General features: G+C 34.6%; 1 protein-coding gene across 1 annotated transcript in view; it reads left to right on the top strand.

Annotated features, from left to right (window-relative positions):
* The first annotated feature begins 239 nt into the window (after positions 1-239).
* The window catches only part of LOC135205685 (uncharacterized), a 96,065-nt gene continuing 71,641 nt past the window's right edge, over positions 240-24,663 (top strand). Inside the window, exons 1-2 of the mRNA XM_064236601.1 lie at positions 240-401; positions 2,624-2,764. Of these exons, the coding sequence (XP_064092671.1) occupies positions 240-401; positions 2,624-2,764 (303 nt within the window). The remainder of the gene's footprint in view (positions 402-2,623; positions 2,765-24,663) is intronic.

The raw sequence follows: 24,663 nt of genomic DNA, 5'->3' as shown, positions 1-24,663 counted from the left end.
CAGACACCAACTAAAGAAAATGCCAAACTGGAAAGCCCCAGGTCCCGATGAAGTCCATGGATACTGGCTCAAAAACTTCAAGGCCCTACACCCACGAATAGCAGAAAAACTCCAGCATTGTATCTCAAATCACCATGCACTATAAGAAAGCCTTCGACATGATACCACACACATGGCTAATAGAATGCCTGAAAATATATGGGGCAGAGGAAAACACCATCAGCTTCCTCAAAAATACAATGCGCAACTGGAATACAATACTTACAAGCTCTGGAATAAGACTAGCAGAGGTTATATCAGGAGCGGGATCTTCCAGGGCGTACTCACTGTACCTCCCCACTACTCTTAGTCAGATAGCCAGTGATTCCCATGTCAAAAGTACTACAGAAGATGGATGCCGGGTACCAACTCAAGAAAAGAGGCAACAGAATCAACCATCTGATGTTCATGGACGACATCAAGCTGTATGGTAAGAGCATCAAGGAAATAGATACCCTAATCCAGACTGTAAGGATTGTATCTGGGGACATTAGGATGGAGTTTGGAATAGAAAAATGCGACTTAGTCAACATACAAAAAGGCAAAGTAACGAGAACTGAAAGGATAAAGCTACCAGATGGGAGCAACATCAAACACATAGATGAGACTGGATACAAATACCTGGGAATAATGGAAGGAGGGGATATAAAACACCAAGAGATGAAGGACACGATCAGGAAAGAATATATGCAGAGACTCAAGGTGATACTCAAGTCAAAACTCAACGCCGGAAATATGATAAAGCCTACACATGGGCAGTGCCGTAATCAGATACAGCGCAGGAATAGTGGAATGGACGAAGGCAGAACTCCGCAACATAGATCAGAAAACCAGGAAACATATGACAATACACAAAGCACTACACCCAAGAACAAATACGGACAGACTATACATAACACGAAAGGAAGGAGGGAGAGGACTACAAAGTATAGAGGACTGCGTCAACATCGAGAACAGAGCCCTGGGGCAATATCTGAAAACCAGTGAAGACGAGTGGCTAAAGAGTGCATGGGAAGAAGGGACCTGATAAAACAAAGTAGACGAAGACCCAGAAAATATACAGAGACAGGAGAATGACAAACAGAACAGAGGAATGGCACAACAAACCAATGCACGGACAATACATGAGACAGACTAAAGAACTAGCCAGCGATGACACACGGCAATGGCTACAGAGGGGAGAACTAAAGAAGGAAACTGAAAGAAATATAACAGCGGCACAAGATCAGGTCCTAAGAACCAGATATGTTCAAAGAACGACAGACGGAAATAACATCTCTCCCATATGTAGGAAGTGCAATACGAAAAATGAAACCATAACCACATAGCAAGCGAATGCCTGGCACTTGCACAGAACCATTACAAAAAGAGGCATGATTCAGTGGCAAAAGCCCTCCACTGGAGCCTGTGCAAGAAACATCAGCTACCTTGCAGTAATAAGTGGTACGAGCACCAACCTGAGGGAGTGATAGAAAACGATCAGGCAAAGATCCTCTGGGACTATGGTATCAGAACGGATAGGGTGATACGTGCAAATAGACCAGACGTGACGTTGATTGACAAAGTCAAGAAGAAAGTATCACTCATTGATGTCGCAATACCATGGGACACCAGAGTTGAAGAGAAGGAAAGGGAAAAAATGGATAAGTATCAAGATCTGAAAATAGAAATAGAAGGATATGGGATATGCCAGTGGAAATATTACCCATAATCATAGGAGCACTAGGCACGATCCCAAGATCCCTGAAAAGGAATCTGAAAAAACTAGAGGCTGAAGTAGCTCCAGGACTCATGCAGAAGAGTGTGATCCTAGAAACGGCGCACATAGTAAGAAAAGTGATGGACTCCTAAGGAGGCAGGATGCAACCCGGAACCCCACACTATAAATACCACCCACTCGAATTGGGGGACTGTGATAGAGAAAAAAAAAACAATAATAATAATAGGTCTTAAAACGTGTTAAAATGAGTATCGGAGAGCTACAAGCGCAATCCACTAACCAAGAAAAGTCAGTCATTAGAAAAGCAGAGGAAACTCTACGTATATACAAAAGGAATGCAGCTGATGCAACAATCATTTCCAATAATAACAATAAACGTTATCTGGCAGCACTCGTTTTATTCCTGTGCTAATTCAGATATCCACCAAATCGGGAAAATAAAAAGCAAATAAATGAATAACAACTGCGAGTGGGGTTCCTTGACAAATCAAAGCTAGCTGAAGGTATACCACTGGCTGGGCAACTGTATGCCAAGTCACCCACTTGCTGGGAAAGCATAAATGACAAATGCCCACTGATTACGAGAACTTAACATTAAAAATGATAAGTAGCTCAAGTATTAGCATCTCCTCATTGAAGGGTCTTCATTGCAACTTGCTGGAAAAGCATAAATAGCAATTACCCACTGATAATGGGAACTTACATTAATAAAATAATAAGTAACTCATTGAAAGGACCTTATCTCACGGATACTAACACCTATAGCCCCAAGTTGCAACTTGCTGGGAAAGCAAATTGCGAGGTTAGAGTGGTTGTTTGGAAGGAACAATCTTTAGTTTTGTTGTGCCTCCTGTCTTGTTATAGCGCCACGTTGGTAGCGGAGGTGCCGTTCGGTGGAGTGTGAAGTTGAGGAGTCAGTCTGGCAGAGGCAGTCAACTTGCGTTAAGTCCTTCAGCAGCAGACCTTCAGGTATGCTCACCTGTGGACCAGCAAGAGGCAGCGGCAGTAATTGGATAACTGGACAATTGGTGTGAAGACGTCGTGCAGAGTATGACTTCAACTTGGCTAGTAGTCAGTGGGCATCTCGAGTGTGTCTACGCCCTCGAGGGAATTAAATCATGTGGAGTGCGACCTCTCTGGGCAGCAATGGGGTATGTTTGTCGTATGGAGAACTAATTCATTTGTATTGTGGCTTCCTTGGGCGTCGTTGATGTATGTTCGTCAGTTGGTAAGCGACGTAGTGTGAAGGGTAACCTCATGATGCTTGTTTTGCCGAAACTTCAGTAATGTTTAGAAGCGATGTATTTAACGAATGCAATTTTTCGTTCATGTAATTAGTATTTTCATAACACTTGGAGTAATTATTGAATTTTGCTTATGGTTCATTATGAGCTCATTTAATTTATATTTTGAGCTTTGAATATTTGAATACGTAGCTTAATTATTTACTGGTGCTGTTAGTTCATTTTGATTAAAAGTTTAATTTCTATACACTCATTTTGAGTATATAATTTTGGTTTCGTTTTCTGTCAGTGTTTAATTTTTTATTGACTAATGATTTTTGAGTTTATATCATTTTTATTTCTTTATTGACTTGACTGTTATGCCGTTTTTCTTTAAACAATCTCTTATATTCATTGGTTTCGTTGTCTGTCAATGTTTAATTTTCATACAAACTCATAACTTTTGAGTTTATATTATTTTGATTTCTTTATTGACTGACTGTTATGCCGTTTTTCTTGAAACTATTTTTATATTCCTTTTTAGTTTGCCTGATACAGATAGTAATAACCAATATCCACTCACTTGTATAAATATTTAAACTTATTATAATTAAGTAATTTAAGGACACTATTTTGGTGTTGTTTTGACTCTTCCCTCAAACGTCTTGATATATTCGCTGCCTGTTTAATCCAGTTCAGATGTATTTCATGTTTAACATGTAGGACAAACTGGTTCATTCAATATTTACCATATATATATATATATATATATATATATATATATATATATATATATATATAATATAAAATATCGCTTGGACAATTTTGACTATCTGTGGTTCATACAATATATACTAATATATATTATATTTATATAAAACAATATCGCTTGGACAATTTTTCTATGCGTTAATGAAATTACTGTCTTTATTGTAAAGTATTAAAATTTGCTTGATCCCATCCACTTGCAATGAAGTCTGATTCAGTTAGCATGAAGTATAGTCTGCTGTAAGCTGGAAGCATATGCCATATATCCACTCTATACTAGAGCTGGCTTTTAAATTAGTTTTAAAAATTATTAATTCCTAAATCAAAATACCACCTGGTTGGTTAAGCCTGTAAGAGAATCTCACTCTGTGCATGAAAGATCTTTAGAGGACATGTAAACAAACCTACCAAAATCTCTCTCTCTCTCTCTCTCTCTCTCTCTCTCTCTCTCTCTCTCTCTCTCTCTCTCTCCCCGTGTTAATTCCATCCATCTGGCAAATAGGTTACCAAAGACTACTAGAGAGCCCGACCATGTATGGCTTAGAAACAAGAAGATTGAGTGGACAACTGAAAGAAACATTTAAAATACCGAAAGGCATAACAAAAGTAGACAGTAACCTATTTACGCTAAGCGAAAACCAAACAAATAATGGATGGAAACTAGAACTGAAGAGACACAACACATCCCGTTGTGGTAACTTCTCTACATAAAAGATATGTGACACGTTGTAGAAACCTGCACAGAAGTTGTAAACAAAACGTGGGAAGAGTTTAAAGGAAGCTAGTACCAAAAAATCATTATGACACTTGGAATAAACTGCCACCAGAAGTTGTAAACAGCAACAGTGTGGATGAGTTTAAAAGAAAGCTAAGACAAACAATCACTAGGACACTGTGAATGAACAGGAAGACCTGCTCCTACAGATAAGCGAGCACATGTCTCCTGTTAGGATGGACTAACGAGTCTTTGAGACATCCTAATCCATTCTCTCTCTATCTCTCAATCTCTCTCTCTCTCTCTCTCTCTCTCTCTCTCTCTCTCTCTCCCTCCACACTTCCAGGTGCTAATCTCTAAACTTCTCTCGTCTCCCTTGCATTTCCTATGCCAACAACTATACAATTTTCTAAGAGTTTGCAGATCACCAGAGAGAGAGAGAGAGAGAGAGAGAGAGAGTGTGCGTTAGTTCTCTCGCGGCCTTCATAAACACATCCTTCTGATAGTAGGGTAACACCACCGTCACTGACTTACACAATAACAAACCCTGTTATTACATAGATCTCCTGTTTATGTTGTTGTATCAGCAGCCGAGATGTATTCGCTTCCGCCATTTGGAACCGCAGGTGATCAAAGGCTCGAGCGAGACTGGTGAAATATGAGAATGCCGTAGGAATTTGGGAGTAATATCATTGCGTTCTCTCGGGGCGGCTCTACGAATGTTGATGACACTGCTCACGCTTTTTGTATCTTAAGATATGTATGCATTTGCGTTTCTGTCATTTTGTGTCTGTGTATGGGTATATTTTCGTATTCCCTTGTTCTCCCACGACGAAGGAAATTGAGTTATCTCTCCCAGCTACATAAAAGCTTTTATCTCTTTGAGGAGTTAGTCTGACTGAAGCATTAGTACCTTCACCCCCTCTCTCTGTCTCTCTCTCTCTCTCTTTGTCTCTCTAACAACTGACAAAGTACTTCCCTTTTTTGAAAGTGTAAGACAAAATCTTCTCTTTCCATTAACTTCAAAATCTCCTACTCTCTATTTTTCATCTTTATCATCTCGACTAATTATTCCCTACATTCTTTTAGTTTCATAATGTAGTTCTTAAATATTCCATCTTTAATTCCCTGTCGCCATATGGCTTTCTAACTGTACTGCTGTTCACTCATAGGACAACAACCTCCCCTTAAGGAGGCGTGATTTTTTACAAGTGATATCTATATATCTACATTTCCTTCAACAATAAGTCGTTTCCACTACATTAGTGGTTCTGTATTTTTATGACCACGCCCCCTCAGAGTTGGTCCTAACCGTCACGCCCACCTTGCACGTACGAGAAAAAGAAAATTCCCCCCAACCCCCCATTAAAATAAAAGGAGAGGAGAGAGAAGAGAGAAAAGGAGAGAGAGAAAAGAGAGAGAGAGAGAGAGAGAGAGAGAGAGAGAGAGAGAGAGAGAGAGAGAGAGAGAGAAGGGATCTTATAGGAAAATGACGTCATAAGAAGTTACTTTCCCTTTTTTTTTGTTTAAACTTCTGAATATAATTCCACACTTTTAACAAGAGAATAATGAATATAATTAGAGATTTTTTAATTTTACCCCAGGGCTCGCACCTCGCCTGGCAATTTCTGATGTACCCCTAGGAAGCGGCCCCCCGCCTCCCCCCCCCCCCCAAAAAACAAGGTTTGAGGGACACTGCGCTTAATGGTCTTTAGTGCTGATGAAATCTAAATGGTCAAACATTAGAAACCCATTGTTTTGTAAACCAAGCAACGCAGAAGTGAATGTCCATACGTACGAAAGAGAGAGAGAGAGAGAGAGTAAACTGATTGATGAAAATAACAAATAGATAAATACACACATAAAAAAGTAAATAAATAAGAATAACAATAATAAATACGCTATTATAGCCTTTCGTAAAAAATTACGACGAACTGAAATAATAAGAAAATGTTACGATGAATCACTGTATTGTTAATATTATTTTTGTTTATTAAAAGGACACCGATAAGGATTCTTTGCATTGTATCATGGACAAAGGACTCGCTTTTCAGGACTTCGTCAACTAGTGAGACTGGCAGGACGTGTCGTTATCGAGAATATTTGTTAAAAGGAACTTTTTTTCTTCTTTTTGAAAGCCACAAGAAAAAATACTTGAATGGAAACTCGTATCTAGGGCATTAATATAATTCCTTGTCAGCTGGAGGGATGTGGGGGGAGGGGGGGGACAGCTGGGGGGGACGTGTATAAGAACGTCTCTTCTCCTCTCTCTCTCTCCTCTCTCTCGTGTTTTATTTTCTATTTCTTTGACACATTCCGGAATTTTTTTGGAGTGCTCTTTTTTTGGGTGCGATATAATTTCATCGTCATCTCTCTCTCTCTCTCTCTCTCTATCGTCTCTCTCTCTCTCTGCTGCTCTCTCGTCTCTCTCTCCCCCCTCTCTTGGTGTCTCTCTCTCTCTCGGTCTCTTGTCCCCCCCCCCCCCCCCCCCCCTCCTCTCGTCTCTCTCTCTGTCTCTCTCCTCTCTTCTCTCTCTCATTGTCTTTGTCAGTGGCACTTGGTCCTACTGACCCAACTTCCCAATTGCATCGCTCTACACCTCTTCCTGAATTGTTTACCAAGATATATATACCTTGTTGTTTACTATTAGACTTTCCGAGTAATAGATTCTTCTTCCTTCTCCTCACCTTTGCTTCAAGAAGTTATTGTTGGTGCTGTTTATCGTGTGGCCTTATGCCTGCACCAAGCAGCTTTTACTCCTGGAGCGGCAGTAATCATCTCCAAAAGTTAATTCACTTCTTTAACACTTTGTCCGTCCGTCCTCAGTTCTTGAAAAACTGAGGCTAGAGGGCTGCAAATAAATTCGTTACGTTTGATATAATATACATTATATATATATATTATATATATATATATATAATATAAGTATATATATAATATTATATATATATATAAGATATATTTCCATTGACCTTTTTTTTATTATAGATTCGCGCAAACCATCAAGCTACATATTTACACAAGAGGATTAAATTTCAAGAGTCGATAGAACTATTACGTAAATGAAATGTATATATATATATATATCTTATCTATATATTATATCTATAATATATTATATATTAATATATAGAATTATATACATTTATAATGTTTATTATTTATAGAGGAATTAAATTTCAAGGTCGATAACTATATACTAAATGTATATATATATATATATATATAGATATATAAAATATATATATATATATATATATATATATATATATACTATATATATATATACATATTATATGTATTATATATATAATATGTTATATATATATATATATATATATATTTGTGTGTGTGTATAATTTAAACAAGAATATCTACTTATATATAAATAAAAACAGATAAATATTATCTATATACATAAATATATAAATCAATACAATACGTATTTCCCATTTAAAAAAAAAACACTATTCATCAATGCCTCAACCCTTGCCCACCCCCCCAACAAAAAAAAGAAATTTAGGACAACAATAATTATCCGCAGAGAAAACAAGAGAGAAGCCATTATTGAAATAAAGGATTATTTTCCTCCTCCTCTTCTTCTTCGCATCCTCAGGGAATCCCCAATTGTTGGACAAGACAAAAGGCAAAACATGAGTGTTTGTCTGTTTGTCTGTTCCTCTCGTGGGGCCGAGGGATAAATCCTGCAACTGCAGAAGAGAAGGATTCTTGCAATAGGGGTTTTGTATTGTATAAGAGTTTGGTGACATATTTATTGCTCTGGGCTTAAGAGTATTCCTTCTGATTTAGTTTGATTACCAGGGCGGACAAACATGTTTCCAAGAGGAAGTCACCCTCCCGTTCCTCTACCTACCCCGCTCCACCCAGGGCGGACAAACAGGTTTGCAGGACGAGGGTGAATGTCTCCCCTACCCTTCCGTTCCCATTTCCGATCCCCTAACCACCCCCCCCCTAACCCCCGCGCCCAACCCAGGGCAGGAGGACCAAACAGGGTGGTTTGCAAGGGAGGATGGGTGAAATGTCCTCCGCCTACCCTCCCAATACCCAGTTCCGATCTTCCTCCAATCCCCTTAACCCTAACCCCCTCCACCCAGGACGGACAAACAGGTTTGCAAGAGGAGGGATTGAATGCGTCCTCCTACCTACCCCTCCCATAAAACATCTTCCTCCCATCCCCCCCTAAACTAAACCCCCTCCAACCCAAACAAACGGACAAACAGGCTTTACAGGGAGGAGGGTTGAAATATCCTCCCATATCTCCCCTCCCTCCCCTACCCTCCCATACCATTTCCCTGCAACTATCACCTGCAACTCCGGTAACTAACTACTGTAATTCCTGAAACTAATTCCTGTAACTAACTCCTGTAACTCCGGGTAACACCGGAGACTATAAACCTATTATGCAAAGGAGCTCTCGAAGGACATCTCATCCTACGGCCATGACTAATCCTATCAGCCTTTCTCTCCGAAGGCACTTAGGACCATCAGAGACGTCGCGGTGGAAATTGAATTAAAAAAAAAAAAAAAAAAAAAAAAAAAAAAAAAAAAAAAAAAAACTGCCAAATAAGCATTGAAGAAAATACGACTGATGTTACGCAGGAATATACATTACCGTTAAGGATGTATCTCACTCAATTTTAGCGTCTCTCTCTCTCTCTCCTCTCTCCATCTCTCTCTCTCTCTCTCTCTCTCTCTCAAACACAGACTCGAACTGACGAACCCACGATGGATAAATATTATGTATTTATAAATACGTCGTGTGACGCTATAGTAATTCACGCTCAATCAACCTCAGTGAATCTTCCCGCATTGTATATAAACATTATATAGTCCAGACGGCAAGAGAGATCACAAGATATATATATATATATATATATATATATATATATATATATATATATGATATATATATATATAATAATAATAATAATAATAATAATAATAATAATAAAACACTAATCCATATATATTATACAGGGTGTCCATAAAGTCCCAGTATCATTACAAGTATTTATTGCTTGTGATGGTACTGGGACTTTAAGGACACACTGTACATACATACAAATATATATATATATAATATATATATATATATATATATATAAACTGTGCGTGCTCTTACGAAATTAAGTAATACAAAAAATGGAATAAAGGAAACTCTAACTTTGGAGTTACATATCCATTTTCCCCCACCTTCGACGAATCGAGACTAAACGAAGTCTTGGATTATATTCTAGTATAGTTTATTAATATTACGGTACTGGAGAATGGCCTGACACGAGGACCTGAGTTCACTTTTGTTTAACTTCCATGAACGCACTACTGCATATTCTTCCTTATATATATATATATATATATATATATATATATATATATTATATATATATATATATATATAATATATATATATATCACACACGCACACACACACACAAACACACACACTATATATATGGTAGTAATTTCGCTACTGACTATTTTTGATAACGAAATATTACGCTTCCATCATATGAACCATTTATTATTAGCATCATTGAGTGAAGTTGTCCATTTTTTTTTCATAATATGCAATATTTTTTAACTTTCTCTACTGGATCACATTCTTTATTCCTAATATAATATAAAATAATAATAATATAATAATAATAATAATAATAATAATAATAATAATAATAATAATAATAATAATGATATGCAGCGATCAGACCTTCTTTGATACATTAGGATTATTTTGTCAAAAATATCCCACCCCATTAAAAATATTTATTACAAAAAATATTTCATTCATATTTTTGCTTATATTTTTGATAAGATATTTTTTGACAAATATTCCTAATTATGACAAATATGAATATTGGAATTCTAAACACAACAACCTAGCTGAGTCAGAAAGACGAATTGCCATATATAATAATAAATAATAATAATAATAATAATATAAAAGAATATAATAATAATAATAATAATAATAATAATATGCCAGCGATCAGACCTTCTTTGATACATTAGGATATTTGTCAAAAATATCCCATTAAAAATATTTTATTACAAAAATATTTCATTATATTTTGCTTATATTTTTGATAAGATATTTTTTTTTGACAAATATTCCTAATTATGACAATATGAATATTGGAATTCTAACACAACAACCTAGCTGAGTCAGAAAGACGATTGCCATTTTATTTATTTTCAACAAAATAATAATAATAATATAAAAATAATAATAATAATAATAATAATAATAATAATAATAATAATAATAATAATAAAAACAGCATCCAACACACTATTCTTGATAGAGGTCACCTGAGCTGCGTTCAATGACTCTCTTAACGGCAAGCGGAAAACGAAGAGCGAAAAGGGGGCGTGGCTCTTCGCTTACCATGTTAAACGAACCGCGACCACAGAGGTATTTCTTGACGGCTGGGGGAGGGAGGATAATGTTTGTAATGGGCGTGGGTTGCGTGTTGGTGGTTTATGGAGGGGTCTACTGGTGTGTGTGTGTGTGTGTGTTGGGGGGGAGGTGGGGTGGTGTGGGGGTGGAGGCGTTGCAGGGAGAGGGCCGTGATAACGAAAATTAAGACGGATAATATCATACCGTTGTCATCGGATGGAAATGCGTTCGTCTGCCTATTGTGAGGATGGAGATGAAGTCGTAGGCTGTTTACGATGCTGTGAATTTACCAATTGAGGAAACTGACGGTGCATTTGTTAACTGACGCTGATATGGAATGTGATGGATATATAAACATAAACAAATTCCACGAATGAACAAGAAACAGTGGAATACTGCAAGGCCTTTCGACATCTTGTCCTTTGCTTAGCAGACAATAAGTCGAAAGTGCCTTGGAGAACTCCATTGTTTCTCTTTCCTTCGTGGAATTGGTCTTTATAAAATACTACACACACACACACACACTCACACACATATATATAATTATATATACATACATATATATATATATATACATATATATATATATATACACATATATATATATACATATATACACATGTAAATACACTAGAAACTCTCTAATAATAAATTTGCAACGTGCGACAGAACACATTCATAAACATTAAAAACTTAATTAATAAAGTTGTCACTTCCACTTCTCATCCATAATTTTATTCGGCCATCATTTCACTGTTCATTATGAATAACGGCAAAAAGGGATACTCATGGAATATTTCGTTTGTAGGACTAATTACTAAGTAACGTTATAAAGGATGCAAAAGGGTTCTGTTTTATGGAGGGCTAAATGAAATCTCTAGTAACATCAATAATGACAGGAAAGAGAATTTATATTTTCACTTTTTCTTATCATTTCACTTAGGAGCTGAAGGTATTTTGATCTTCATCTATTGTTACCTTATTCTGTATATATATATATATATATATATATATATATATATAATATATATCATAGTATATATATATATATATATATACCATATATATATATATATATATATATATATATATATATATCATATATAATATATATATATATATATATATATATATATATATATATAGGTATATATATATATAATATATATATATATGTATATATATGTATGTATATGTATATTATATCATATATATATATATATATATATATATAATATATATATATATATATATATATATATATATATATATATAACAGAATCACGGAAGTTTGGAACCTGATAAATCCATAAATAAAGGTATAAGCCACGAAGGAAAAATAAACAACGGAGTTTCTGCAAGATCTTCCGACTTAACGTCCTTTACTTAGCAGACAAACTGGCTTACATGAGAAATTGAGAGTACAGGAAAGGTCGTATAAGTGACAGATAGGGATTATAAGGAGATTAGTACCTAGAATCCAACACACCTGGAGAATGAGTAACCTTTCCAAACAAGCATAAACATGGGTACAATTTAAGAACAAAAAGATTAAGTCCAACTGCTCACACAGGGACAAGACAATTAAAGGATTATACAGGGCGACAACTGACCGCATTCAGATCTTTGGTAAACAAAAACTTATTCATAAAACATATTAAACATACATATACGAAGAAATGTCTAAGGCAACTAATTTGTATTTAAGTCTGTAATTATATCTTTGAGGTCATTCTTAAACATGTTACAAATACAAGGGTCTAAATGAAACAGGCCACAACTAATATTAAAATTACAATGGGGAGTAAGTTGTATTATGGCAGATTCTAAAAGATTTCATGATAAGGCATCTTTCGATCTTGTAATTACTGAACTACCAATCCAATTTATCCGGTGGTTGTTTTCACTTAAATGAATGAATATTGCATTAGATGTTTGCCCAGTTTTGTCAGAATATTTATGCTGTTTTAATCTTGCTTCTAAGCCCTTGCTCGACTGTCCGAGATAAAAGGAGGGGCAGTCCATACATGGAATTTTATATATTATGTTGTTGCTTTCCCTGGGGCCATTTTTTATTAACATTCCTTTTAGTCTGTTATTATAGGAAAAACAAGATTGACCTTAAAGGCTTTTAACAATGATTTAATAGTTTCAAATCCATTAAAATAAGGTAAACTGAGAATGTTCTTAGAATTTTCTTTCGCCGTGTTACTTACACTATAAAACTTTTTGTGGACTTTATTATAGCAAATATCTAATATATGTGAAGGATAACATAAATCTTTCCCTATTTTTCTTATGTATTCAATTTCTTGATCCAAATCCTCTTTCAACCCAATGAATATTGGAATTGGATCAGTTCTCAACCAAATGAATATTGTAATTGCATCAATATTCAACGTGCGACTGAGGTAACTAGAATTTATTGATGTGTGCCATCCCTATACCCACTTTCCCCATATGTCAATTTTTTGTTTATTTTGATCAAATATAAGAGTACACATTTTTTCTACCTTTTAATGCATGAACGAAAGAGGTGGTTAGTTAGTTTACCGGCGATGTTGTCATAGTACCAGCTTGATAGTTTGCTGAGTCTATGGGACAGAAAGTTATATAGGCAGTTGCATCGTACTAGAAAAACACGCAGGAATGTGGGTCGCGCATGTACAAACACACACACATTCACACACACTCACACACACGTCTGTGTGTGTGAGTGTGTAATGTTCACGTCTGATTTTCATCTACTCTCAAGCTTTGGAAATCACTCTCTGCTTGGGTGTTCACTCTCATTTAAACTTAATAATGTTTAACGATGAAGCCCATCGCTTCCAAACCCCCCACCCCACCCTCTCTTCATTGATATCTTAGAGCATGACTGTTGAGCCAAGTCTCCTATATGGGAGTGAAGTCGAGATGCTGGATAAGCTTGAGAGAATAAAAATGTAACAAACAGATATAGAGATTTGATGAAAGGGTAGAATAGGTTAATAAAAAGTATATCTTAGTTTAACCAGACCACTGAGCTGATTAACAGCTCTCCTAGGGCTGCCCCGAAGGATTAGATATTTTGATGTGGCAAGGAACCAATTGGTCACCTAGCAACGGGACCTACAACTTTTTGTGGGATCCGAACCACACTATATCGAGAAATGAATTTCTATCACCAGAAATAAATTCCTCTGATTCCGCGTTGGCCGAGCCGGGAATCGAACTTCGGACCACCGGATTGGCAGCCGAGCGCGAAAACCACTCGTCCAGCGAGGAAGAATAGGTTTAAGAAATGATATTTTGTGTGACGTGGGGAGAACAGAGCTGAGGGGTATTTGGTCGGTGGAAATGTCAGCATATTTTGGAAAAGAAAAAATTGGTTGGAATGACGAAGAAGAGGGAGACCGAGAAAGAGTCACAACAACCCCCGCCCCCTCAAAAAAAGAGAGAGAGAGAGGAAAAAAAGCGGAGTTCGTGAAAAACAAGGGTATCCAAAATAAAGGAAACATGGAAAACTGTTGCCATGAAAAGTCCCTGAACAAAGTGAATCCTTTACAAAGTGGTTAAAGGATAAAGGATAAAGGATATATAACATATAGATCATATATATATATATATTAATATATTATATTATATTTAATTATTATTTTACTATATTTATGTTTATAAAATGTGTATGCATACATCTAATATGTCGTGTGTATATATATAATATATATATTATATATATTATAATATATAATATATATATATGCATGCATACACATTTTATATATAAAATATATATATATATATATATATATATATATATATATATATATATATATACATATTAGATGTATGCATACACAGTTTATATATATTAAATATATAAATATATAAATATATATATATATATATATATATAACATATATATATATATATATATATCTATCTATCTATCTATCTATCTATCTATATATATATATATATATATATATATATATATATAGTATATATATATATATATATATATATATGAGCCCCATATATGGATAAACCCAACTCGAATGCAACAAGCTCCATTCATTTGAAATTCAAGCTTCCAGAGAATATGGTGTCCATTCAATTCAAGTAATAGAATGTAATCGGAAGCAAAAAAAAAAAAAAAAAAGATCAGTTTATCAGAAACAAAAACAAAAATAAATGAGCAACTATATATATATATAAAATAATTTAGGTAAATAATGGGAAATAAAAACTGATCAGTTAATAGAAACGAAAAAAAAGAACAATGAAATAGATATGTAAATAAAAATTAATGTAGGTAAATTATTTAAAAAACGGGGAATTGTATGATGGTAGTAAAGTCTTGCATCCTCGACTGATGTTCTGAAGCTCCATTTACACGTCATCCTCAGGGAGGTAAATTCACTACATATTAATTTTATTAGTAACATAAGAAGACGAACCTGTTATACACTTACTTGGAATCAAAGTGGGTACCGCTGCACGAATAATTATGACTACACTTCCCTTACCCGCCCACCTCCCCCCGTCCCACCAGCAGTGAGTATAAGCATCTAATCGTCCTACGTAGTGAGCCACAGGTGAGGGACGCATTAGACGGCTGGAAATATTGCCTGAGGATGGTTGCAGCAACAGTTACATGGTGCATCAGTACGTGCAATGATTTGCACCATATGCAGGTGTATGTATAATATATATACATAGATATGTTCCCCTCCTATTATTACTTCCATCAGTGGTAAGTGGTTCAAATTCCCAGCGCCCGTCACTATTGAAAACACTGCATTTCAAAGCGATATTGCTGGCTTCAAAATGATAATGGCCATATCGATATAGGTGTGTAGTACAATGATCTTGGAATCTACATGGTTAAAAGAAGATATATATATATATATATAATATATATAGATATATATATAATATATGTGTGTGGGTATGTGTTGTGTATGTGTGTGTGTGTGTGACATACGAACTGAACAAGCTCAAAACAATAAAACTGAGCCAGAAGTAATGTGGAATTGACAAAGAAAAATAATAAACAAATAACAAATAAATAAATAAATAATAAAAAAATGGTTTCTTTCGGTCGATTAGCACGAATACCCAATTTGAATTCTGAATTAGATTTTTGTCTCCTGTCGTGTATATTCTCTCTCTCTCTCTCTCTCTCTCTCTCTCTCTCTCTCTCTCTCTCTCTCACACACACACTTTATAGTTATTAGATTTATATGGAAATCCGTCACTTTTGTCACTTTTGATTCAAAATCCAATTTTCCTGTTATATATTTTCTTCAATTCTTTTAACTTCCGTTTTCGTTCTCTTACTTCAAGATTTCCCCTACACTTTTTCATCATGGTACGTTTGACCATTTTTCCTTACTCTCCTACCACTTTCAGCTGTTTTTTTTTTTTTTTTTTTTTAATAATTCCTTCTATTTTTATTCCTCTCCAATTCTTTCAGCGAGTTCTTTCCTCTTAATTCTCTTCTTCGGTTATCTATTCTCCTGGGATTTAATTTATAAGAGTATCTTTCTTTACGTTAGTTCCTTTTATATCCTATTCTCTCTTCCAAATTTTAATAACACACCCCTTTTACATAAAATACTTTTCTCATTACATCATTCCCATTCGGTTCTATCTCATCCTTTGCTGGTCCTTTTCGGTATCATTTTCATTCTCTATATATATTCTTTACACTCTCACCCCCTTTATCATTTCTTTATTTTCTCGTCGCGATCTTTTTTAAATTTGTTATTTTCAACTCTACATCCATCCGAACCTTAACTTTCTTGCCTAATATATTCGTATACGGTGGCCGAGTCGGTCAGGACGTCACTGAAGTCCTGATTTCTCCTCTGTGCGCTGGTGCGCTGGTGCGCTGGTTCGAATCCACGAGAGGACGAAATTATTATCTACTAAAAAAAGTTCCCCTTCGGTTAACATATATGAAAATATATTCATTTCAACGTTGAGTAAATTGGTTATTAAAGGACATTTGTAGCTTAATGCTTGCATGGGAATTATGGTGACGTCATAAAAGTTCAAAAACACAATATATTTACATCGATACACACATATGCATAATATATATATATATATATATATATATATATATATATATATATATATATATATATATATATATATATATATATATATATACTATATATATATATATATATAAATCATACCAGCATTCAAATCTATATGAGTTCTGTAGCTATACATGCAACGAACTTCATCACATTTCAATAAGTATAAATCAGGGAGAGAGAGAGAGAGAGAGAGAGAGAGAGAGAGAGAGAGAGAGAGTATAATTTCCTAAACGCCTAATTATTCATAGCGTTCATTCAAATCACATTCTCACTCCCGGAGGGGACTACGCCCACCAACCCACCCTTGACGCCCTCGAGCAACACCTGAATACTTCCGCCAACGCCCACGCCTTTTCTCTCTCTCTCTCCTCTCTCTCTCTCTCTCTCTCTCTAGCCCATGGCTTCATAGCCTTCAGTACGCCGGAATCGTGACACGAAGACGAGTACGAGAGAGGACTTGGCCCATCCGAAATTGTGCTGGCGTTGGTGTAGTGTACGGTTTTCATAGTGATTATTTTTAGTAATTCAAAGTGATTATTTTTAGTAATTCAAAGTGATTATTTTTAGTGATTTATTTTTCGATTTGAGATTGTCGAGTTCGTGACATTTCATTGGTGGTTTTTCTTAAGCTGTTATAAGTGAGTTTATAATATTATCTTCGCGATGTTGTAAGTTTGTTTTTATTTTTTTTATGGGCTCGATTAACTGTGTGAATTTACGGTCAATGGTTCTGAAAAGTCTTGGTTGATTGTGGTCTACGATTTATAGTAATGTGAACATAAAGATATAAACACACACACACTATATAAGATATATATATATATATATATATATATATATATATATATTATATATATATATATATATATGACTACAAAACAATTAAATGTTAGTGTCATTATTAATAATTCTTGATTTTCCTTTTTAGTGGTAATTTGACCCTTATTGTTTTTTGTGGTTTCCTTCCAAAATCATGTGAACTGGAATTATCCACTATGAAGATGATTTATGATGACTTATGAAGAAGATTTGCATTGTTTACTATGAAAATTTATAATGACTTTTGAAGATTATATTGTCTACTATGAAGATTGATAATGACTTATGAAGATTTTATTGTCTACTATGAAGATGATTTATGGTGTCATATGAAGAAGATTTGCATTGTCTACTATGAAAATTGATAATGACTTATGAAGATTTACATTGTTATGAAGAGGATTTATAATGACATATGAAGAAGATTTACATTGCCTACTATGAAGATTTATGATGACTTATGAAGATTATATTGTCTACTATGAAGATTTATAATGACCTATGAAATTTTACATTGTTATGAAGAGGATTTATAATGACATATGAAGAAGATTTACATTGTCTACTATGAAGATTGATAATGACTTATGATGATTTACACTGTTATGAAGAAGATTTATAATGACTTATAAAGAAGATTTACATTGTCTCCTATGAAGATTTATAATGACTTATGAAGAAGATTTACATTGTATACTATAAAGATTTATGACGACTTATGAAGATTATATTGTCTACTATGAAGATTTATAATGACTTATGAAGATTTACATTGTTATGAAGAGGATTTATAATGACATATGAAGACGATTTACGTTGTACACTATGAAGATTTATAATGACTTTTGAAGGTTATATTGTCTACTATGAAGATTTATATTGTCTACTATGAAGATTAATAATGACTTATGATGATTTACACTGTTATGAAGAAGATTTATAATAACTTATGAAGAAGATTTATAACAACTTATGAAGAAGATTTATAACAACTTATGAAGAAGATTGCCAATATCCATTACGAAGAATATCTATAACAACTCTCCCTAAGATCACCGTCAAAGTAAACAGAAGTGACCTGCATCACCAAAAGGAACAAAAAGTTAACAAAACGATCGACGAGAAAAAAACCCCAAAATTCAGAGGGTGAAACGAAGTGGCTTTCACCCCCCAATATCACCCACAGGAGGAACCAACTACTCAAAAGTACCAGGGAGGAATGACAGCCAGGTGACAACCAGTTTCGCGTGTTAATCAAAGGTGAGTGTTTATTGATACGATTATAATGATGCAACATTGCAAATATGTCGCTGTTCATACATTTAGTTATATTCTGTACAATGTTTACGTATGGCTGTGTGTATGTATATATGTTATAAACGTATATACTATATATATATATATATATATATATATATATATATATATATATACATATATAATATATATATATATATTATATATATATATGATAATATATATATATATATATATATAATATCTGTTTGTGTGTGTGTGTCTATCTGTACACATGTATAAATATTAAATATGTACACATGTATATCAAAACAATATGATTACTATATTTATTATATATATTATACTATATAACATATGTATATACATTCTCTCTCTCTCTCTCTCTCTCTCATCTCTCTCTCTCTCTCTCTCATATATAATATTATATATATATATATTATATATATATATATACATAGAAATATATATAATATATATATATATATATTACTATATATATATATATATATATAAAGACTGAAATGAATACGTTTTATTTCATTACATAAAAATAATCGTCTAAATTCTTTGAAGTATTAACGGCATATGCAAAATGATTTACCTGTTGGTTGCCAGCTTTAAGAAAATAAATATGAAAATAACCTGATACCTTTACTGAAAAAGGCAAAATTGCGCCCCAGCGCCCATCAAAGACTAAGGATAATTGGAAATTTAATTACGAAACTTTTCCTGTAATGTTAGCAGTGAATATCTGGTTCACTTCGAAAATTAATTCTGAAATATTGGCAGGATTCATCTAATTAGAATTGCAGTACCGCAAAAGTATAACCTCAATCAAATCATATCGAAATTATCTCTAGCATTTAAGCTTTGGTCATAAACCAGAGGTCAATTCCTTCAAAAAAAAAAAAAAAAAGTAAAAATGATTTTGTAAATTTATCTGCAAATTCTTTTTTAACATCCTGAAGTAATCCCTTTAAAAAAAGTAATTGAATTAATAAATTTATTTGCAAACATGGGCACTTTAAAAAATAATTATTTTATAAACTTATCTGCAAACTATTTTTAACCTACTGAATAATCCCTTCAAAAAAGTAATTGAATCAATAAATCTATCTGCAAACATGGGCAGTTTAAAAAAACGATTATATAAATTTATCTGCAGAAAATTTTTAACCTCCTGAACCAATCCCTTCCAAAAAAGTAATTGAATTAATAAATCTATCTGCAAACATGGGCACTTCTTTAAAAAAAATGATTTTATAAACTTATCTGCAAACTATTTTTAACCTCCTGAAATAATTCCTTCCAAAAAAAGTAATTGAATTAAATTTATCTGCAAACATGGTCACTTAAAATAATGATTTTATAAATTTATCTGCAAACTTTTTTTTAACCTTCTGAAATAATCCCTTCCAAAAAAAAGTAATTGAATTAATAAATTTATTTGCAAACATTGGCACTTTAAAAAAATATCTTATAAATTTATCTGCGAATTATCTTTAACCTCTTGAAATAATCCCTTCCAAAAAAAAAAGTAATTGAATTAATAAATTTATTTGCAAACATGGGGACTTTTTTGTTTTAAAACCTCTCCTGAAATATGAGCAATACTAATTTAGCCAGCGACGAGTGCTATTATCTATTAAGAACCATAGCGGAAGTGTTAGAAAGTTACCTCAAGAACGGACGAACGGATTGCGACAGGCAACGAGAAAGCGAACGCTTTGGATGCGTGAGCGGTAACCGCTCCAGGCACGCGACTCTCTAGTTTCCAGCATGGCGGACGGAACGGCATGCGATATTCGGTTATACAGGAGGAAGCGTTTTATCTCGTTTCGTCATTATCATTGTCGGAAGTCGATTGTTATTAATTGTTAATTATTAGTCATTATAAGCTCTTGTGGCGTAAGCGTCATTTTAATATATCATTAGCAATCTCGCGATCACTAAGTTCAAGGAAATGATACCGGAAGCATTTTGCTTTCATAAAAAGATTGATATATTAAAAAAAAAAATGACCAAATATCGCCTAAGCACAGCAAGCCCAACTGCGCTCCATTCCAAGTTGGGATTCGAACCCACACTAGACAGAAAGAGCGAGATGATTTCTATTCTATCCCACTGTTCTGAGAAGAAAATAAGAATTAGTTTCGACTCGTCTTAGACCCGAGGGAAGGACGGTTTCAGGTCTGGGTATACAGAGGCGAGAAGGAGATTCCAGAGCATGGTAGCGAAAGGAATGATTCACTCCTTCGCCGAGAGACTGAAATCAGATTTGGAATTTGGAATTGTCAGTCACTCATTGATAAGAACGATTAGCCTAGACATTTGTCAAGTCAGTTCATTTAATTAACTAGTTACTCATCAGCTTATATTTCTGTGAGACTGAAGGGGGGAGAGGGGAGAGTGGGGGGGGGAGGGGGAGGGCGGAGGGGGAGGGTGGGGGAGACACGCATCATTACGAGCGACAGTTATCAAAACAAAGTAGAGAGGTTGGCAGAGGCAATAAAGGGCTGGGCCGTTACAAAGGCTAACCTTTCTCATTACTACCGATAACGCTACTGTGAGAGAGACGGTCGTCTCATTAGAGGAGTTACCATGAGGTCAAAGAGATGTTTTTTCCTCCTTGATGATATATACGCTCAAAACAACACCAAAAGGTCTATGAAAAAAGAGGGTATGGTCATATCCGTAAAGGAGGGATGGACAAACATATTGATCCTTCTCCTATATGTATTTGTCTCGGTCGCTGGCAATCTGTTTTTATGTATTTTTTTTATGTCACTTTTTACGTAACGTCAACCTCTTTATAAAAGGTCTCACGCGCATAATATAGAGAGAATTCTGTATGTTCTTCATGCCAAAGGGAAAATGGATTGTCATATATACCGAAAGGAATGATATATCAGATATTAAAAAAAAGGAAAAAAGGAAAAAAATAGCATATACGAGTAGGTGACTAGACACCTATTCCACCAAATACATTTTAAGAGCTTGTACTTGTAAGATTATTATTATTATTATTATTATTATTATTATTATTATTATTATTATTATTATTATTGAAAACCATGGCTATCTCTCTATCGCGAGAGTATATATAATGTTCTAAGAGGTCCACAATAATAAAAATGTTGCGAGTTCGTGTATAATTCAAAAACCCTTTACAAAGCTTTCGAACCCTCCTTGGGTTCATCTTCAGTCCAAAAAGATGAACCCAGGGAGGGGTTCGAAAGCTTTGTAAAGGGTTTTCAAATTATACCCGAACTCGCAACATTTTTATTATTGTGGACCTCTTAGAACATTATATATACTCTCGCGATAGAGAGCTTTTCTCAACTAAATAATTATAATTATTTCAGTAGATGAAACCTATTCGCAAGGAACAATCCCACCAACGGGGCCACTGACCTGAAATTCTTAAAGCTTCCAAAAAATGTTGGTTCCAACCTCCCACCGCTAAAGACCCCCCAAATACTGCAGCAGTAACTGATCATGATTCAGTCAATGACTTTTTTCAATATATAGCTCTTGGGGAAGCGCGAACCCGCCGCAACTGAGTTGCGTGCCACGATGCTAGCCCCCATAAGAGCGGGCCAGATCCATAAGAACAAACATACATATATATATATATATATATATATATATGAATTTATATCACATCACCGTGATTCATATACTACATGTATTAAGCTACAAATGTCCTTTAAATATTCAATTCGGTCTACCTCAGAATTAATATGTTTTCATATACGTTAACCGAAGGGGAATTTTTTTAGTTGATAATAATTTCGTCCTCTCGTGGATTCGAACCAGCGCACAGACAGAGGAGAAATCAGGACTTCAGTGACGTCTTTACCGACTCGGCCAGCAAGTGTGTATACTATGTTGTATGTATGAAGACATACATGTATATATAGACAATATATATTATCTGCATGTTATATATATATATATATCTCAAAGGCACCAAAGGACACTCATCATCTTATCCCTTCAACAGAAAGTTACTTAGGCAAACTCATCTGGAGAAGAAAGAATTAATTCCATAAAGTAAATCCACGATCGAAGTTCAAACGGGAATCGGGAATTGGAAAATGAAATTCCTACCTAAGGATTACTTCCTCTTCCTTCTATAGGCTCAATCCAATTCTTAGACCCCCCCCCGACCCCGCCCCACCCCTACACCGCCCTTTGCGTTATTCAATTAAGGGCGGATCCCTCCTCCTCCTCCAGGGGGATATGGGTAGTCGGGGAAAACCTACATGACTAAGAATGTTTCCAGATTTTGCTAAAATTCCAGTTTTTTTCGTTTTTTTTTAAACCCATTGTCAACGATTACCTTTCGTCGACTTTCAATATTCGCTTTTGTAAAAAAAAAAAAAAAAAGAAACAAAAATGGGGGTAACTAATCTATGAGTGATGAAAGAGAGAAAGGAGAGAGAGAGAGACATAGAGTAATTATAATCAGCAGTTTCATAATGGCGTCCTCGCTACTCATTTGCCTAATGGCAAGAGCGCTCTCGTTCATCCTAGGGAAGTGTAAGAGCCTTAATCTTTCCCCTGCTTTGAATTCCCTTCAAAAGGACGTTTTAAAAATGAATGTTTTCCGAAGTGAAATATGCTTATTTATATCTCCTCATATAATAATACGTCAGCGATTACACGTGTTTCCTCTAGCGTAGGTGTTTTCAACCTTTTCCTCCTCGCGTACCCTTTCGGGTATCTGTCATGTCAGTAATGTAACCCCGCTTCACTCCGTATAACGTGGAAAACGAAGTAAGTAAACATAACTTTCCTGACGTAACCAATAATATTGTAAACATTAAGAATGCCATAAAAAATATAAAGACAATTTTTTATGATTATTTACCTCTGGCTATGCATTAAATTTTCAATGTTATGGTACTGAGCTGCATAAACAAAATACATTGTAGACATGACTCTCCTGACATAACCAATAATATTGTAAACAAAGAATGCAAAAGTTTTTTTTTTTTTTTTTTTATAATTATTTACCTCTGGCTATGCATTAAATTTTCAAGGTTATGGTACTGAGCTGCATAAACAAAATACATTGTTGACATGACTCTCCTGACATAACCAATAATATTGTAAACAAAGAATGCAAAAGTGAATTATTTACCTCTGGCTTATGCATTAAATTTTCAATGTTATGGTACTGAGCTGCATAAACAAAATACATTGTTGACATGACTCTCCTGACATAACCAATAATATTGTAAACAAAGAATGCAAAAAAAAAAAAAAAAAAATTATCATTACTTACCTCTGGCTATGTAGTAAATTTTCAAGGTTATGGTACTGAGCTGCATAAACAAAATACATTATTATTACATCAGCTAGAGGAGCGTGTACCCCTTGACAGACCCTTGGCGTACCCACTGGGGTACACCTACCCCAGGTTGAAAATACCCCTGTTCTATCGGAATACTATACAGTGTTCTCTCTTGGCTGCTGTATCTTACTGTCAGTCTTTTCATGGTCTACGCCTGTTAGCTCAACGATTATATTCTTCATATTGCGTCCCATTGCTGCTCCAAATAATGTTCGACATAAATAGTTCTCAGGAGTAGTAGTA

This window comes from Macrobrachium nipponense, chromosome 24 (genome assembly GCF_015104395.2).
Source record: "Macrobrachium nipponense isolate FS-2020 chromosome 24, ASM1510439v2, whole genome shotgun sequence".
NCBI lineage: Eukaryota > Metazoa > Arthropoda > Malacostraca > Decapoda > Palaemonidae > Macrobrachium > Macrobrachium nipponense.
Note: the sequence above shows the minus strand (reverse complement) of the source record. Positions and strands in the feature narration are given on the sequence as shown.